Source organism: Amblyomma americanum, chromosome 6 (genome assembly GCF_052857255.1).
Source record: "Amblyomma americanum isolate KBUSLIRL-KWMA chromosome 6, ASM5285725v1, whole genome shotgun sequence".
Lineage (NCBI taxonomy): Eukaryota > Metazoa > Arthropoda > Arachnida > Ixodida > Ixodidae > Amblyomma > Amblyomma americanum.
This window is the reverse complement of record NC_135502.1, coordinates 33,431,577-33,448,887: the sequence shown is the minus strand read 5'-3', so window position 1 is coordinate 33,448,887 and position 17,311 is coordinate 33,431,577. Positions and strand designations below refer to the sequence as shown.

The 17,311-nt window shown below is 45.2% G+C and overlaps 1 protein-coding gene across 1 annotated transcript in view; it reads left to right on the top strand.

Moving 5' to 3' along the window:
* LOC144136580 (atrial natriuretic peptide receptor 1-like) overlaps positions 1-17,311 on the top strand; it is a 140,822-nt gene that overhangs the window by 85,477 nt on the left and 38,034 nt on the right. Inside the window, exon 8 of the mRNA XM_077669032.1 lies at positions 15,706-15,835. Within this exon, the coding sequence (XP_077525158.1) occupies positions 15,706-15,835 (130 nt within the window). The remainder of the gene's footprint in view (positions 1-15,705; positions 15,836-17,311) is intronic.

Genomic DNA, 17,311 nt, shown 5'->3' with positions numbered 1-17,311 from the left:
GTCTCAGTTTGAAGGCGAAGGCTGCTTAAAAGCATTGTAAGACCCACGGAGATCAATAACTAATCTCTGGCTTTTATGCCCTCGTTAAAACTGTGCTAGGGTTTTAGAAAGTTTGATCATTGAAATATTCTGACTGTTTCCTAGGTTCTCAATATATGACCTGCGCAGACTTATCCTGCGTTAAAAGCATATATATTTTCTTCTCAAGCTAGCCGTTACGCCGCATGGTTTTGTTTCTTTACTGAAATGACACCAGTTAGTTATTTGGCTTCAACAGTAACGCGAAAGAAAGTTGAGCGAAGTGTTCCCGTATATCGTGGGAAATCTTCCGGTAAGCTTTCCTGCTACTTTCCTCGGGCTTTACAAGCAACATTATATTTTCTCTTCCGTGCAGATCACCAAATGGTGCAAGGGAAGCCCGAAGTACAAGCTCAGTTGCCACTGAATGGCGTGTGATGGCGCCGTATCGAACTTTCGCAAACAAACGATGCATTAAGATCCCTCGCGACAGCTGCAACAAAGCTCTGCCGCTTACCCACAACCTACTTCGGGACACAAAATTCTTATATCGCGTGACAGCTGGACATAAGCTACAGTTCGTACTTCGTACGGAGCATTGCTTGAAAACGGCTTTTATATGCAGCAATATTTTACCAGTACGCCTCGCCTATGTTTACTTCCTAGTTTATCTCCCCCTTTTTGCGAATGTGCTCAAGAATTTAAATTACACAACATGTACCTAGGATATGATAAGAGAGTAATTACTCAGTGGCATCCACCCGAGCGCAGCCGTAAGGCTACAAAGGAAAGCTACATTACATATTTACGCCACCCTTGGGGATTCCCCTAAAAAACATGGTACCTAGGTAATCTTAGCGATGTTTGTTTCAGGCTAAACCTCGTAAATCGAAGAGTTTCAAACTTTACTCTCTTCCCGTTTCTGGTCTGTGCACCGACAAGAGAGAGTGTGGTGCTTGCGTTAGGTTACGCGGAATACCCAGTCATGTCACTGATGTTCTGAAAATATTTGGCATGCTTTTTTCTACATTTTATACGTGTATCCGTAATAAAATCATGAATTATTAAGTATAACTTCAGCCCCATCTGCGGCATGCAGGAGCTCTGAACTAGCGCACACTTTTCGATAAAACGTGTCTGTCTTTCATTCTATGCAATGTAATCAAGGATCGTGCATTGTGAAAAGCACTAATAAATTTTTCCCTAATGACAATCTTCACTGTTCTGGCACCATATTAATGAGGGGTAACATAGAACACTGTTCCCGCCTCCAGATCCACTTAAGGGCTCTTGCTTCCAATAAAGATTGCATGCATTGTGCCAGAACTGCAACCTTCTGAAGCAGAGGAGGATGTCCATAAATGCGCTTCCTTATCACGGGTCCGGAGCTAGAACTCGGAGCTGTTATTATCTCATCCCCCCTTGGCTATAAGGCAGCTGAAGTGGAGGCGGTAGTTAGCCGGTCTTCCCTAGCGTAAGGTGAGAAATTTGCACTCGCAAATTTCCCTTCTCAACTTCACATCATGGAATCTCGGCAAGGCACTATCCGCACGGCTATTCATTCGTCCTAGGGGCCACTGACTTGTACGCCTCTGCTCAGCTAATGAATGGTTGATGCTTATGTGTTTCCTAAGGCACGGATTCTTACTCTAGAGACCGTAGGGGAGAAGGGAACATAACCCCAGTTTAGGAATCTTCGTTCGGGTTCCATCACCAATCCCTGCAAGCAGCCCGACTCCCACTATTTCCCTGACGCACTTCTTTTCCTGACAGCACTGGTACGGAGCGGTGCAATGTACCTTAGCGGTCGATAGCCATCACAAACAAACTTGCCTCCATGTCGCGTCTACATACCTCCGAACATTGCTAACATACCTCGCATATTTTGTGCCTGAAAGGGTTCTTGTTGTATATAACTTAATATGTTCTACTTTCTAAGACCTCACCTTGAAGGCATCTTCAGCATCTTCAAATCATTTTTAATCTGTTCATAAACAAGGTGGCCCGCTGCTGACCACCGCGCCACCAACTTTATTCTCCTTTTTTAGTGATGAGGTAATCACGTCATCCAGGCGGTCTAATGCCAGGGAGGGTTCGGGTACGACACGTTTTACGACTGCACTATTCCAATATTCGACGACGATGACGAGGACTGTGTTGTCACCTACGAGAGCTCTCCGTGATACAATTGTGGTCATAAAATGTGGCCTCCACACTTTTCCTTCCATATTGGGCCATATCCTCTATTGGGCCATATCCTCGCCGGTCAGTAGGCACATGGTAATGCACCATTCCGCTTGTGAGAAGGTGGCAATTTTTTGGTTGACGCTACTGAGTGTCTAGTTATGATGCTACGTAGTACGACGGATGGGAACAGGCGCTGCCATAGTACTGTTAAGCACCGACATGAAATATTGGACACGCACAACGTGCTAGATATCTTAAGAGTGTTTAGCAGACAAGAGTAGGGAATTGAGGGACTTCTTTCACACGTTTAACTTAGAGTCTCATCTTTTTTATGCTGAGACCTTTTACTCTGCTACTCGCCTTTTCCGTTTTGTAATTTATTTGATGCTGGAACATGCAGTAATCTCTCTGCCACTAGGTACGGAGTGAAGAAGAAATGCCCAGTTGAGAGGCAGCCAGCCAGGATCTCGTATTGATATCAAGCCCCAAACAGGGAATTACGCGCAGAGTCGCCTGAGCAATGTTTTGCATTCACAAGCGTGCTGAGAACAGTTTGTGGCGCTTAGCGTTAGAGAACATATTACCAAGAAGTATCCTGGGAATAGAATTGTTATGACGCCGCAAAACCTGTTTAAAAACAAACTAGAAACGACAAAAATGCCATAGACACAGGTACATGATGATACCTATCGCTATTGAAAAGTCAGGCCTGGCTCTGAAACGCTCACCTTTAAATTTTTTCGCTCGGGCTATAAATACATAAAAAGTTGTGTACGACGTGAGGTGTGAAAATCTGGGGAAGCAACTGGAGGTTGTGTCTTTTAGGTCGTGGGGCTGTAGACTTTCAAGGTGTTGTTTCAGGTAATATTTAATGTTGTTTAACCTCTGAAGGTTGTAGACAGGAACATTTTATGTTTGATGTCGGCTGTTGTGTTTGAGGCCACCCTCGACAAATCTGGGCAATGTAAACGTGAGATCCTTAACTGCGGTTTCTACCGATACTCTTTGCACTGTCAATACCAAAGATTACCGGGTGAACACCACGTTTGCTCCGGTCCGCTATACAGGAAGCTGTACCACGCTGCAACCACTGCTGTATGGCTTCGGCCAGCCAGGAAGCTCCTTCCAAGTGCCCTTTTTTTTTCTTCTAGTTGAACCAGCGCCAGGATCGCGTTTCGGGCATTCAGTTTAGCATTAAGCCAAGCCCTTCAAATTCGTAGTCTGGCGGACCTCCCATTATTTTACCAGGCTTCGCCATCTTCATTAGGCCCATCGCGTCTTTCATTGACTAGACTACCGTTTGAAAGCAAAGCCAATAAAGTCGAGCAGTACACTTGTCTATGTGTAAATCTATATGCCTTTAACCCATACTGGTCATAATTATCGTATACGAAGCTACAATAACAGTGATCATCAACTCTCCCTGACTGCATGTAACCTAGACCAGCGAAAATTTCTATCCAAGAAATGCGAGGGCTGGTATCGCTAAACTTAGATGTCAGCCAGAACGCCTTATGAAGTCCAAGCTCGCACTTAGATATCTCAAGAATCACTGCTTTCTTTCACAAACATTCCAGCTCATGAAGGCAAGGCATTTCTGGACGTCAGTCGCGTTTTGTAATCAGTAGAGAGGGGGGAAACTTCTACTTCGCATTAAAAATCTTTCTCTTCAGCCTGCATTCTTGTCGACGAAACTTTCAAACTGGCTTTTTAGGATGGCCTTATTAGGATGCTGCACAGTTTGCAAATGCTCATACCGAACTGAATGAGATAGTTTCTGTTTATTCCAGCCTTTTAGTCGAATGTACAATGCCGTGCTTTGTACCTAAATTAGCTAGACGCTCAAGCTTCACGCTTAGCTGGCGTTAAGGCTACTGAGCATGCAATTATCGAAGGATTATAGTAAAACGACGGCTTTTCTTCTTTTCACAGCTTGCTCACCTTTAACAATGGTGCTATGTGCCCTATTTATCCTTACCTTTCCTGCACGTTTATTCCGCCTATTCCGTCCTTTGTTCTGCTACGGTTCATGTCAGCGTGAAAAGACCACAACGAACGAAGGTATTCCGCTACAATCGGATTTGTCTTCAGAGGAACCAAATTGGATGCAGAAACAAAACAGGGGTGATGCAGCGCACGTTGTGCGCGGATGCTCATTTCATATATTACCTTAGCATGTCACCTTCTTCTTTGAGCATGGCTGCCATCTCACCAGGTACAAAAGTACGCGCAGTTCCCAAGGTATTAGGGCGTAATGTTTGCTTCTGTCTCCGCTAGGCGGCGTTATTATTTCCTGCCCACAGGTGACGCTTGTGTCTCCGGTCGATACGACAGCGCATGCAATATTTATCACGGTCAAGTGCTCCTCTGTCCGAACGAAGAAAAAGGAACGCGCGAAGAGCAAAGAAGCCGACACACGCGTCGTCAATATGAACACGGCTCGCAAGAAAAGCGCGGTACACGAGAAACGCGGGAAACCAAAACAAATAAGACGCCCTTCGCCCGTTCCCTGTTTTTCCCTTCGTCGGCAAATATAAGCGGCGTACGCGGCGCCCAGTACCAGCTTAGGAGCGTGACGTCCTGCGGTCTCTAATTTCGGAGAAAAATGCACTAATGGAATCTTGTTTTCCCGGGTATTCGCGCCGTTCCTCGCTGCAGGCCACCGTTCGCGCTATCCATCCTCCCTTCGCATGCTTGGAAAGCCCGAGAGGCAATGACGACCGCGGCGCGGCCATGGCGCGAAGTACGGGCCCGGTGTAACTCCGCTAATGCGTGGTGCTTTCGCTAGCAGCAAACGCAAGAATGCCGAGACAACGGGTAAAAAAGTGGAGCCGCGCAAAAAACACTTGCAGCATCCGGTCTTCTATCTACGAGTCTGTAAATCAAAGAAATGGGTTTGCATGGATCCAGCGCGCAGTAAACACTATTTACTTAATTTGCTCCTCCTAGGGCTTTCGTTCTTGCATCTTGTTTGGCCAGCGTTTTGTACTTTTGTAGAAGGAACGCTGCCACTCTTCGCTGCGCTTAGGAAGAAGTCTCTGCAACCGCTTCACTCATTATTTTTCTTGTGTTGTTTGTTCTTTTGCGAATTGGTCACTGCGTGAAGCCTTTGAGGATGGTTTGCCCCGCGGAACCTTTCAGATGTCGGCAAAGTGTGGCTTCCGCGTGGGTCTCTAGAGGGCATCCGCTGAAGCCGTAGCAGTGCAGTGCTTAGGAAAAAAAAGGTAAAAGAGATGGTGCTTCTCATGATCAAGGGACAGTCGAGTCGAACTTTTTCTGCCGTCGGATAAAACCTTGACCCCGATACGGGCGAGGACGAATGGCAAAATTACTCCCAAGTCTTGTGTTTATTGAAAAGTGCGCTATGGTGAAAATTCCTTGGCATCTGGCGACCGGATCTTTCTATTAAACAAAATATAATTTTGCAAGCAAGAAATAAAAGCAACGTTTTCTGAAAAACCCGGATTTTCAATTGCTCCCAAGATTAAGCACTGAGTAAACTTGTACTTTTACGTGAGTGCAATAAAGAAAGCTATCATAAGTTATTTCTAATACTCAAGCAGCAGTTAGTCACAGAAAAGGTTAAATGAAGAGTTTTCTAGCATTATGTACGATCGTTACTCACTAATGGTGACTTCCAATCGTAGAGTTGGAGCACTTCTGGAGCAACGTTTCCTGCTCTTTTCGGAGCAACTGTATTCGAAACGCAGATCTGAGGCACGGATCGCGTCTTCCAATCGTAGACAGGGAGCGGTTGCCGAGCCGAGATTGCTCCGTGGAGCAGTCGGGACTGCTCCACCGAAATCGGCGGATCCGACCGGAAGTTTGCGTGACGTTCTTTTTCAGCGGCGATAGCGGCGCCCTACATGCTCTGGCCAGAGCAAGTGTACTCCAATCGCAATTTCAGGTCGCGCGCTCTGCGCCGGATTCAGGCGCTCTGTCACAGAGCGTGCAGACCGCTCCGGGCCTGCGATTGGAATTAACCATAAGAATGTCAGAAATAACACGCGTGACATTAGTCACGGCTTGATTAACTTGGGATAGCACATACGTCTTTAATGTAGCTATGTGGGCCTGCAGTACTCTCTTTGTGAATAATTCGGCAGATATTGCTTTCAACCTGCGCATAAAAATTGATTGCATGTCGTAGGCGTATGGGTAATCATGAATAGCAAAAACACTCAAGAAACAGGTGTTTTGCTCTTTTTCTTTCACCAGTCCGGTCGCTGGCTTGTGCTTCATGTTCACTGCATTCAAATTATTACGACGCAAGCCTTTCTTGAAAACTTGTGACAAATACCGGCTAGCTGTACGAAGTTGAGAAGCAACCACCGAGTATAGAATAGGGGACGTTCACATTGCATCCTTGAAGTGTTAGTTTTATGCTCGTTACGAAAGTTAGCAAAATATTTTCATTGTGTTACTTGTAAACCAAAACTTTGAGAAATGGTTATCGCATTTGCTGAGCGCTGTTCTCTCTGTCGGCAAAAAGCGGAAGCCGGACACTAATGCGTGAAAAATACGAAACTTTTCTCGAAACATTGACACCTTAAGTAGGTTTAAATGACTTCAGCAGAGACAGTGTTGTGAAGAGTCTCGCACATTCGCTGTGGGACACTTTGCAAACTTCCACTCCCAAATGCAATGTAAAACAATTGGGCGGCGATTTGCATTAACGAGGTGATTTCTGGAATTCATAATACACTACTCAATCTGATGCAGAAGCTGAATTATATTATTCCAATTAATCCGCTATTGAATGGTAGCCAAAGCGGGTTGAGGTGATCGCTCAAATAAAAAAGTAAAGCAAAAGGATTCTCACTCCATCATGACAAATCCTGGTTTTTAATGTTGCGATACTCCTCACTTCCGTTTACAAATGTCTGACACTGCCAAAGGAGACTTGAGTTCCTAAATTACCATCACTGCGCTGCGAGCGAATGCAACGGCTTCGTGTTCGTGCGCAGAATGTCGTGAGAATGTTGTCTAGCAGGTAAACAGTGCTTGATAAAACAAGCGCTGCATTGCTTTTTTCACGCTCATCCAGCACAGAAAGTAGGAGCATTGCCTTTGTTTCGATGAATCGCTAGCCATCTTTAGTCAGCAGTAGTTTTAGAACCGATCTGCACTTGTCAAGCTAAGGATAACTCCAATTTTTTTTTAATACCCCGATGAGATAAAATGCCGCGTCCAGAATTACCAGATAATCCCCATTTCTCAGGAGTGCCGCGTATTATGTATGTAGTCTTGGTTATTTGACGTTTTGAGGATGAGAAATTTTACAGATGATGCCCGATGCTTATAGGCAGATTAAGCTGAACAAGAAAACTGCAGTCATGTATTCGTCAGAACTCTTTTTTTTTACACTTTGAAGCTTTCCATCACACCCATTTTTTCCAGAACTAACCAGCGCAACTTGGAGCGCTGAAGCACGCTCTGTATGCCAAAAATAAAGCTATGCGCTCATTACCTGTCGCGAAGTGTGGACAGGGCACCGGAAGCTGGGATCGCTAATCAACCTGCGGGAGGCTACTTCTTCCATATCGGCAGGGTTGGCTTCCAAGCGTGTAAGAACGGCGCACTTGTGGAGGCCGCTTCCACGCACTCGTGGCTCGCTCTTCATCGCGCTCGCCGCAGCCAGACAGAGTACGACTGCTTTTAACGACAGTTTCATCATTTTTGCCTGCCCCAAGCGTGCAACATTTCCCACTGTGGCTTTGAAATGCAGCAACACAGGTGCTGTCGTCCCAGCCGCTGATTTAACGTCACATTTACTCACCAACACGATGCGACGGCTCGTCCAGAACTACGCGACGCGCCAAGCTTTGACACTGCTTTCCTTCCACGGGAAACCCGACGTGCTGCATTTTTTCCGCGTCGGAGCATAATCGTGGGTGGCAGATGCTGGTCGAAACACCGCGCCAGCCACAGCAACGTTGCGAGCAAGCGAAAGCTCCTTTTGCGCGCACCCCGAAATGGGGGCACTGACGCTTTTTAGTGCACTTTTCGCGACACTCTTACTTTTTTTCTTTTTTGACTGTCTTCAGTGTTCGTCGGGCGCTTTTTTTCACCCACAAGTTGCCAAATCAAAGTGGCTTGAAATATTTCGTGGTATCTCATTAATTCACTCACGGAAATGAATATGAAAAGGACGAAGAGACGTTGCAACTTCGGAAAGCAAAGCAGAATTTTTTGTAGTCCTAGTATTCTTCAATAATAGATAAAGAGAGGGCAGGGGGTGGGGGGAGGCAGGGATGTTAGCCAGAAGGGCTTCCGGTTGGCTACCCTGCACTGGGGGAAGGGAATGAGGGGATTAAAAAGGGAAGAAAGAAGGAGCGGGAAACACAGTCTCAGTCTGTCAAACAAAGCAGTCGTTCATAAAAAAAAACACAAAAAGTGCCTTGTAAGCCTTGATGGCAGTCGACTGTTGTGGCCATGAGCCGAGGATCCTATCCTTTGTGAAACGGCGAAGATCAAGGCGGTCCAGGGTACAACGCAGCTTACGTTTTTCGTTCACAAAGACAGGACACTCACACAGGAGATGACGGATTTTTCAAGGTAAATAATTAGTTGGGTGTTATTAGTGAGATAAAATCGAAATTAGGAAAATGTAAGCAAAGAAAATCGGATGTTCTCGAAAGCGCCCGACTTCCGCATGTCGAGGACGCCGCTCTACCAACAAAGGAACGGTAGCAGCTGTATAACTTTCTACCTTCGAGTGCCTTTGTTTTGCATGTAGCCTGGACTTGAAAGCTTTCACCAAAGCCCAGAATATGCATATATAATCGAGCTTGTCATTTCCCTACTACTGTTTGCTCATATGGTAATGAAGAAATATTCTTCGGCACCAGATTTCATCCCAACTAACTAGAAGCAAATAGGGAAGCACGAGGCTCCAGTCGTTTGATTCCCAAGGGCTTGATCGAATGGGCACGTGGGACATTTTTTATGCAGAAGTTTTATTTGTGCTGCAACTATGCGCCTAACTAGCACTGGTGTTGAAGTTGGGTTATAAGGAAAGGAAAAGAAAGGAAAGGAAAGGCACAATAGCTGCTTCATTCTCTGTGATTACATGAATAGTTCTTTTAATCTAGGGCTTGGAGAGGAGAAAAAGAAGAGATATAGACAGAGAGGAGTGTAGGCACAGAAGAAAGAAATAAGACAGAGACATTTTCCGAGCCTTCTTTTATTGATCACTCGGTAATAACTTGTGCCAAGCACATTTTTTGTATTTTCTATTGAGATTTTTTTTTTACTTCGCGCAATATACCCAAGTGTAAATATCAAATTTAGTAGGAAAAACATCGAAAAACCAAACATTCGTAACTTTTCCCCAAGCGTTTCTTCTGACCCAGATCTCTCACCACTCTACCTATCATGAATTATATAGGTCGCGCTTCGACGGGTGCAACCAGTGCTGGTTGAAGGCTAACTATTACCATCTGGAGCTCAGCAGAAGCCTTAGTGACTAGAAGAACTCTGCTACTATTGCAATGTGGTCTTGTTCGTGCGTCATTGAAAAAGCCGTGCGGCGTTCAGAAAAGACTATAAAGAAATGCAAACTGCTCCTCGTGTTTGCCTTTTATGCCGTGTATGCGTCTAATGAGCAGTACTCTAAAGACGCCTCAACAAGATCCTCTCAGGAACATTGAAATGCGCGAAGTATATTATCTCAGGTTACATAAAAAAACGGTGCAACAAAGTCGTCACTTACGCAAGCTATGATTAGTTTCCTTACAAAGTCGCGCCATGCGCACATGACAGGCAACATAAAAAGAAAAGGTGGGTTGGTGGCAGCGAATGTGAAAACTTGATCAGGAATCCATTGCTGTATTTTTTTAAGAAACAAACTCTTGCGCAAGGCTTTAGAAAATCTTTGTTCACGACGCCGCATCGTGATTAAAAATGATCGATACGCGCTATATGAACGAAGCTGAGTGGCTGACCGAATGCAAGTAGGGCTAGGTCTATTCAGGCGGTAATTCACTGCTGCGGCCTCTTATAATGCGACAGCATTAAGAGGACCATGAACTGTCCACCAGCGTCGGTGTCGGCGGCGTCAACGTCGGCGTCTGTGTGAAAAAAAACCGACTCAGACAACAACAGGCCTATGTGCAAAATATGCAACTTTCCGAAGAACACGCTCTGAAAAAATGCGGCTTGCGAGAGCTACTCTTTGTCGCATTGTTCGGGAAGAGCAAACAGGGTCCCACCAGTTTCACCGGTGCCTGTGTTTTAAGCCGCCACCTGCCACTGCCACCTAGTATGAGAACTCGCCGTGATCTATGAGTGTGACGCAACTTCCGTTGTTGCGCGATCAAAATTGGAATGGAATCAGAATTGATAGAGATTGGAGACTGAAAGACAACTGACTCAGTTGGAATATAATGAGAATTAGAATAGACCTGTGAGTGAAAGAAGAGTGCTGTCGCATTTCCTCCGCATAAATCCAATTATTCATTCCCTAAATTTCTATGACAGCTCGTCAGTGCACCAGTAAGCGCTCCCGCTCCGTAATGGCTGGTTCTGCTCGTGCGTAAAACTTAAGGCGCACGACTAGTGCCAACCACCCCTAAGCATAAAATTTATCGTAACAAGTAAAACGCATCATGGACACTTTTATCAAAGAATGATCACTAAATTATCACACTAACATCTCAACACAGCTCTTGGAGCTGAAGTTAACCACATGCAGCGTAATGCACCGCTATTTATACGCGACAAGCTGCGGAACACCACCCACGTTGGGGCTAAGTACCCTGTTCACATCGCTCACACATCTGCGCGTCCCGTTCCAGGTCATTAGCCAGCTTACATCTCATAATCAACCGACGTCAAAGGCACTAATGCAGGCGCATTAGCAAATGAAATGGAAGAAAAAAAACTGCTGTTTAGACGGGAGCCGTTAAAACGTGCTTTCTGCTCGGCGTGCTTCTCCGGGCCTTGCTCTTTGTTTTGAGAGTCGTTCAACTCCGAGCCAGCGCTTTCTTTTGAAAATTTTTCCAAAGGTGGGTGCTTCGGCGAAGCCCTTCCGCTCTTCATATAATTTGTAAACCTGAACAACTCTCCTTGTGACGAGCGTTGGAACCTAGCCTTTACATTTTCACTGAACGATTTATTCAATGAATCGACTACCGCTACACGCGTTGCGACTGTACTCGGGAGCAGCTTTATGTGGCGCTGCTGTAGAAGCCTTAGGATCACGAGAAGTCAACTGCCAGACCTGCCAGACACTTGAGAAAAGAAAACCCGTGGAAGCACTAGCATCGCGCGAGGCGAGATTGTCCGGTCTAGTATGCCTATACTGCAATATCTGCATAACATTTTAACATAACCGCTGATAACTTGTGCTAAGCTTCTGACCCTGCATTTAAAAACAAGTTTTTGTTATGCCGAAGCGGTGGCCTTGTGGTAGAGCATCCGCCTCGCATTCGGGAGGTGCTGGGTTCGATCCCCAGTGCCGCCGGGTACCCACCGGTTTTTAATGGGTACAAGATTTCCCCCGGCCTGGTGCTCGGCTCTTCTGGGTGAGATGCTTGGGAAAAGGGTGTTGACCACAGTTGCTCTGATGGATCAGCGATAAGTTCCGCCGTCAACTACGTTATATCCGCCTCGTGCGGTAGAAGCCCATTTTTGTGTTTTTTTTTTGTAACCGCTGAAATCGGTGTAACCTTGTTTTCGAGAAAATTTGCGGAAATGCAGGGGTAAAAGTAACAATCAGCCGGGACATTAAAGCGAGCTCATGCAAATTTCATATGGTTCCTTATGAAAGGTATTTGGACCTCAGGACACAATAACTTCTGGCTTTTCTCAAGGAAATGTCGCCTTAACTTCGCTGGTGTTGCTTACTTGTCTGAACTAGAGGGGCGCAGGGCTATGCGAAACAACACGTTTTCAAATAAGCCACGCTTTTGAAAGGTGAAAAATCACGGAAAAAAGAAATCATGAATGAGAGAACAACTTAAACAAAAACACGTTTTTATAAGACTGAATCGAATTCAACAATTTCATTGTATGCGAAAAGAGACCTGTCGCTTGTGGGTATGCGTACAATAAATTTTCAAGTCGAGAACGGCGCCCACATGCAGCTAGTTGAAAGCTCCTACAAAAAGCTCCTGAAGTTCTTCACTGTGCTGCCAGCATATGAAAACTGAGGCCATCCGCGACTCCGAAACACGACTCGGTTCCACAAATGTAATCAGTGAGGCAGCTACTGTCCCTTTTTTTGCCCTTATAGCACCCTTTGCTCTCCACACATACTGAAAATTTAAGCATTACTGGGTCAACACAGGATATATCAACGTGACATGACTATAAGACTCTACACGTATTGCCTTCTTAGGAAAGCTTCTTTTAGCGAGTTGCCAACCTTCCATCCTTTAAAGAGACACTAAAAATATCTGCTGCCAATTTTCGTTCTAAAAAAAACAACATCGATCTATGCCTCTTAATGGCTGCGTTGACGCTAGTTCAGCAGCGGACTACACGTTAATTGCTGAGAAAATTATACTTAAAAATTTTCTCGGCGCTCGAGTCAAATTTGCGGCGTCTACACTGAACATCCCTTACTGACCATTGTTTCAATCTCGAAGGTTCTGTACCCTAGCTTCCGTGATTCGTGCTGAGAAACTTTGTAATGAACCGTTGTCTATACGTGAAATCGACCAGTGATGGCAACATCTTCAGTTTACTTTCTGGCCTTTTCTAGCTTACAAAAGTTCCGTTTTCTTAATACTATAGTACCGGCTGTTTCACTTATGATGTTCTGCAATTTTTAAAAATGGCTTCATAAATTAGAAACACACTTTATGCGACATAGCATTGTCAGTGGTGTAGCGCATCAAAATACTGCTAATACGTGCTAACAAGTCGGCTGGTTAAGTAATACCCAATAGTTAGATTTGAAAAAATAAGAGACGCCGACCAGTGAAAAAAGGTTCGTTCTCGACGTTTCGGCTTCCATTTTTAAACGACCCTTATTTGGTGATGAATTCATTGTGAACAAGGCTCCCGTGTGGAAGCCGAAACATCAAGAACTAAGCTTTTTTCACTGGTCGGCGTCTCTTATTTTTTCAAGTGTACGCTCCCGACCAGACGGGATTCCGTCACACGCTTAACTTCATTACCCAATAGTTAAATTATAACTATTACTGTTAGTCTAATTTATTGAGAGGCGTGTAGCTCACCGTAAGAAATATCTCCATCTGTTTTTAGAATTTTTAATGCGCAGTTGTCTATGGCCCTGTGGCCCATAAACTTTTGGGCTATTTTGACGAGTTACGTGCCGTGAAGGGTTGTTTTGTCATTGTATTCATCTCATTTAGCGCAAAACTCACACCAGAGAAAAGAAAGGAACACACAAGGCGAAACACGGGCGCCGCAGCCTTCTTGAAGGGGCTTAGGCGTCCACCTCGGCTGCGGAAGGTGGTCGGTTCGAAACCCACCGCCGGCCACCCACCGGTAAAAATGGGTACAAGCGTCCCCCGGCTCGGCGCCCGGCTTCCTCAGGGGTGTGCGCTTGGAAGAGGCTCCGCAAACCCCGCTGCACCCTACAGGGGCATAACCAGTTTCGAACCCTCAGCCTGCAAAGGTGGTTCATGATTCAGATGAGAGATTCAGCTGATCTTCAGGTTTCGCCAGTTCGATGAAGTTTAAATGTGTTCGCTCTACGAGAGTTCAGCAGATGGGAATGAATCTGTCTTCGAAGAGAGTTCGGCATGCTACGCCGAGGGTAACTGCATGCATTTTTAAAATTATAAAAACTGATAGAGATATTACTCACGGTGTGCCACATGCCTCTCCATAAATAAGGAGACTAAAAGTAATAGTTAAAAAGTTAACTATTCAATATAATTAATCATCCTTCAAGTTCGAGCGTCTTAGCTGCATTCTGACCCGCTGCACCGCTGACAATGCTGTGCCAAAAGAAAACACTCTTCTGATTCAAAAAGCCTTCTTCTTTGTTAAACTGCAGAACATTTTATATGAAGCACCCTGTATATCGATAGAGGCCAACGTCAACCTGTCTTTATCGTTCCTTTAATAGCGAGTCATTTCGCCATCCTTTACATGAAGCTTCGATTTGAGTCTTCCCGATTACCTGAGACAGCAGAACATGCGTTTACTATCTGCGTTGCCAAATTGTATTTTCTCAGCATGTCCACAAGCTAGAACATGTAATGACTAATGATTTGCTATACAAGAACTTATTAAACTACACAATTGTTGCCCTAACGTTCATGAACAAATTTGAAAGTGGTTTTATGGAGTTAAAGGGTTTACCGTCCCTAAGGTACTCAGGCTATGAGGGACGTCGTAGTGGAGGGCTCCGGATAATTCCGACAGCTTCAGGATGTTTAACGTGCAGAGAGATCACACAGTCCATGAGCGTCTATTATTTCGCCTCCATCGAAAAGCGACCGCCGCGCCGGAACCTAACCCGCGTCTTTCGGGTCAGCAGCCGAGCACTCTAACCACTGAGCCACCGCGGCGTCTGACCAAAGTTAAGAATGCAATACGGAGACTATCAGCATAGCTTCCTATATTTGCAGTGTTTCAATCAGCAAATAGAACCTAACCGAACGGGTGTGGCTTAAACAATCCCTTTCGTCCCGCAGCGCTTGCAATTAAATAAAATGCATGAAACTGTGCTGGAATTTTGCACATGCAACACAGTTGGGATGAGATCAGACGTGTTTCGAGCCCGTGCGGTGCCACTGCAGCACTGAGAGTTCGTATGAAAATGTCACTGCGTTTGCGCCTTCGCCGCCGCTTGGAGCAGAGGACGCAGCGTAGGTAGTACTGCATTGACTGCGGGGAACGGCACACGCGCATCGGAAAAGCTTTTGTATGAGCGACGACGCATGCGACGGGTTCAGATCCTGCGAAATATCCTTTGTAAGCCAGCTATTGGATTGGAGCAAGAACATGCGCCCTTTTCCTGCATTTATTTTCTACTTTAAAAAAAAAATGACGTGCCGAGGAGAGTTCTGTTTCCAGATTTTAGCGCGGCCGGTACTGCATTTCCCTCCCAAACACAAGACTATATCTGGAACCAACACCAATGAGTGGTATTTAAGAGACCTCTCTCCATTATAAAAGATTCGACTTGAACGTATCCGATTGTCACGGACTTTTTTCGTTGGGGAGGGGAAAAAAATCATGGAGCAGAAAGTTTTTTTGCTCTGCTTGCTGCTGACAGAACACATTTTGCGCTTTGTGTGTTGTTTTTATCATCCGCATCCGTAAGCCCCTTCAGCAGTTATGAACAAACGGCAACGAACAACGAAACGTAAGTCAGAGAAATATGAAGAAACGAACGAATGGAATGCACAAAGAAATGAAATAACGAAATGTAAATAAATACACTACAACCTTATCATTGAACGTACTACAAATCTGGGGTACTAAAAAAGCTGTGGGGACAGAGGACTGGTGCCCCCGGGCTCGAGCTATCTTCTAATCGTGCTTGTCGTCGACCTGCTTGCTGTGCACACGCAGGCACTTCAAACTCGAAGCTGAGCTGGCCTCGATGACGTGGAAGATCCGCTGGGAGGAGATTTCAAGCTCGCCGCCGGGCCACTTCAAAAAATTCGGTTCCCGTATGAGCCTGACGAGGGCCAGCCTGGCTGTGAGTCGAGTGGAGGCCTACGCCTCATCCCGTCTTGCCTTTCTTGACCCTCGTGCACGCTTCCAATTAGCGCTTTGCAGAGGCCGACGAAGCCTGCCCGTTTGAACTTCCAGCACGAGAGCCATGGCAGTTTGGGTGGTTCCAGCTGCCATGCATTTCCATCCTGAGTGCACGTCTGGTGTATTGCAGTTTCATACGTTTTCTTAGGCCGCGTAATGTTAACTTCACAGCTGGTAATGCGAAAGCGCTCGTCATGGGGATCACAGCCACTAATGAAGTTTAGCTATTTCTTCCAGCGATACTGGTCATTTGGTTAGCCGGTTTGTGGATAGGTAGCCAGTAGCTCACAAATTGAACTCGGGATGGCAGGTAAGGCAGGGTTCAAACAAATACGTTTGAACACATGATCATTTTTCTATACTACGGCGTAGATTGGCTTAAATGAAGAAGGAAAATTACGAGTGTTAAGGGCAGTATAATTTTTTCAAAGCGCAGATAAGGCTATTTTATTTATAGAGCAGAGAAGGGAATGCAAAGATGGTTTATGGTTAATGGGGTTTAACGCGCCAAAGCGATTGAGGCTATGAGCGACACCGTAGTTAAAGGCTCCGGAAATTTCGACCACCTGGGGTTCTTTAACGTGCACTGACATCGCACAGTACACGGACCTCCAGAATTCTGCCTCTATCGAAATTCGACAGCCGCGGTCGGGATCAAATCTGCGTCTTTCGGGTCAGCAAGAATGAAAAGATATGCTCGTTATGACATAAATGACGGCAAATGACTGAAATAAGTGACTGCTGGCTTTCCATCATTTATTTTATTTATGCTGCATTTTCAGATTTTGGCCTACCAAGTTTCTGCGCTTTACGTTTAGACCTCTGGAACTAAAATTAATAAGCTGCGCAGTGAAAATCGGAATAATACAGTTGGAAGAACATTTGAACAAACAAATTTTATCCTAATGAACAATCCATGGGAGAGAATTAGACGATGCGCATGAATCTTAAATGCTATCTCAGAGGCACACTTCGTAAGTGAGAATGGTAGCCACATCTCATATCAAGCAAATATTTTGGCATGTTTTTTCACTAGAATTTTAAGACGAGTTATGGGCAAGAACGTTCTGGAGGTTTTGCAGATTTAGATCGACAGGCTAGAGTTCGTAAGTGTGAAACGGACCAAGAATATTAGAATCTGAATATATATTTTTCTACTACACCCGCAAAGCACAGAAACAATGCGTAGTCATATTTAGGTCTGCGTCTTAATGATGGCGGTTGTATTTTTGTTGCAACCTGTGTTTCGCTGACAGTTGAAACGAGAGGAGAATAGACACGTAATTGTGGTCCACCAACAGAAATATTCCTTTACCTGTCGCATCCCGCGATGCACAGTAGGGTAAAAGAAATGGAAGCCGAAAAAATGGGACCAAAATAGGCGATGCAAGCCCCAGGTATAGACAATGAATTGCGC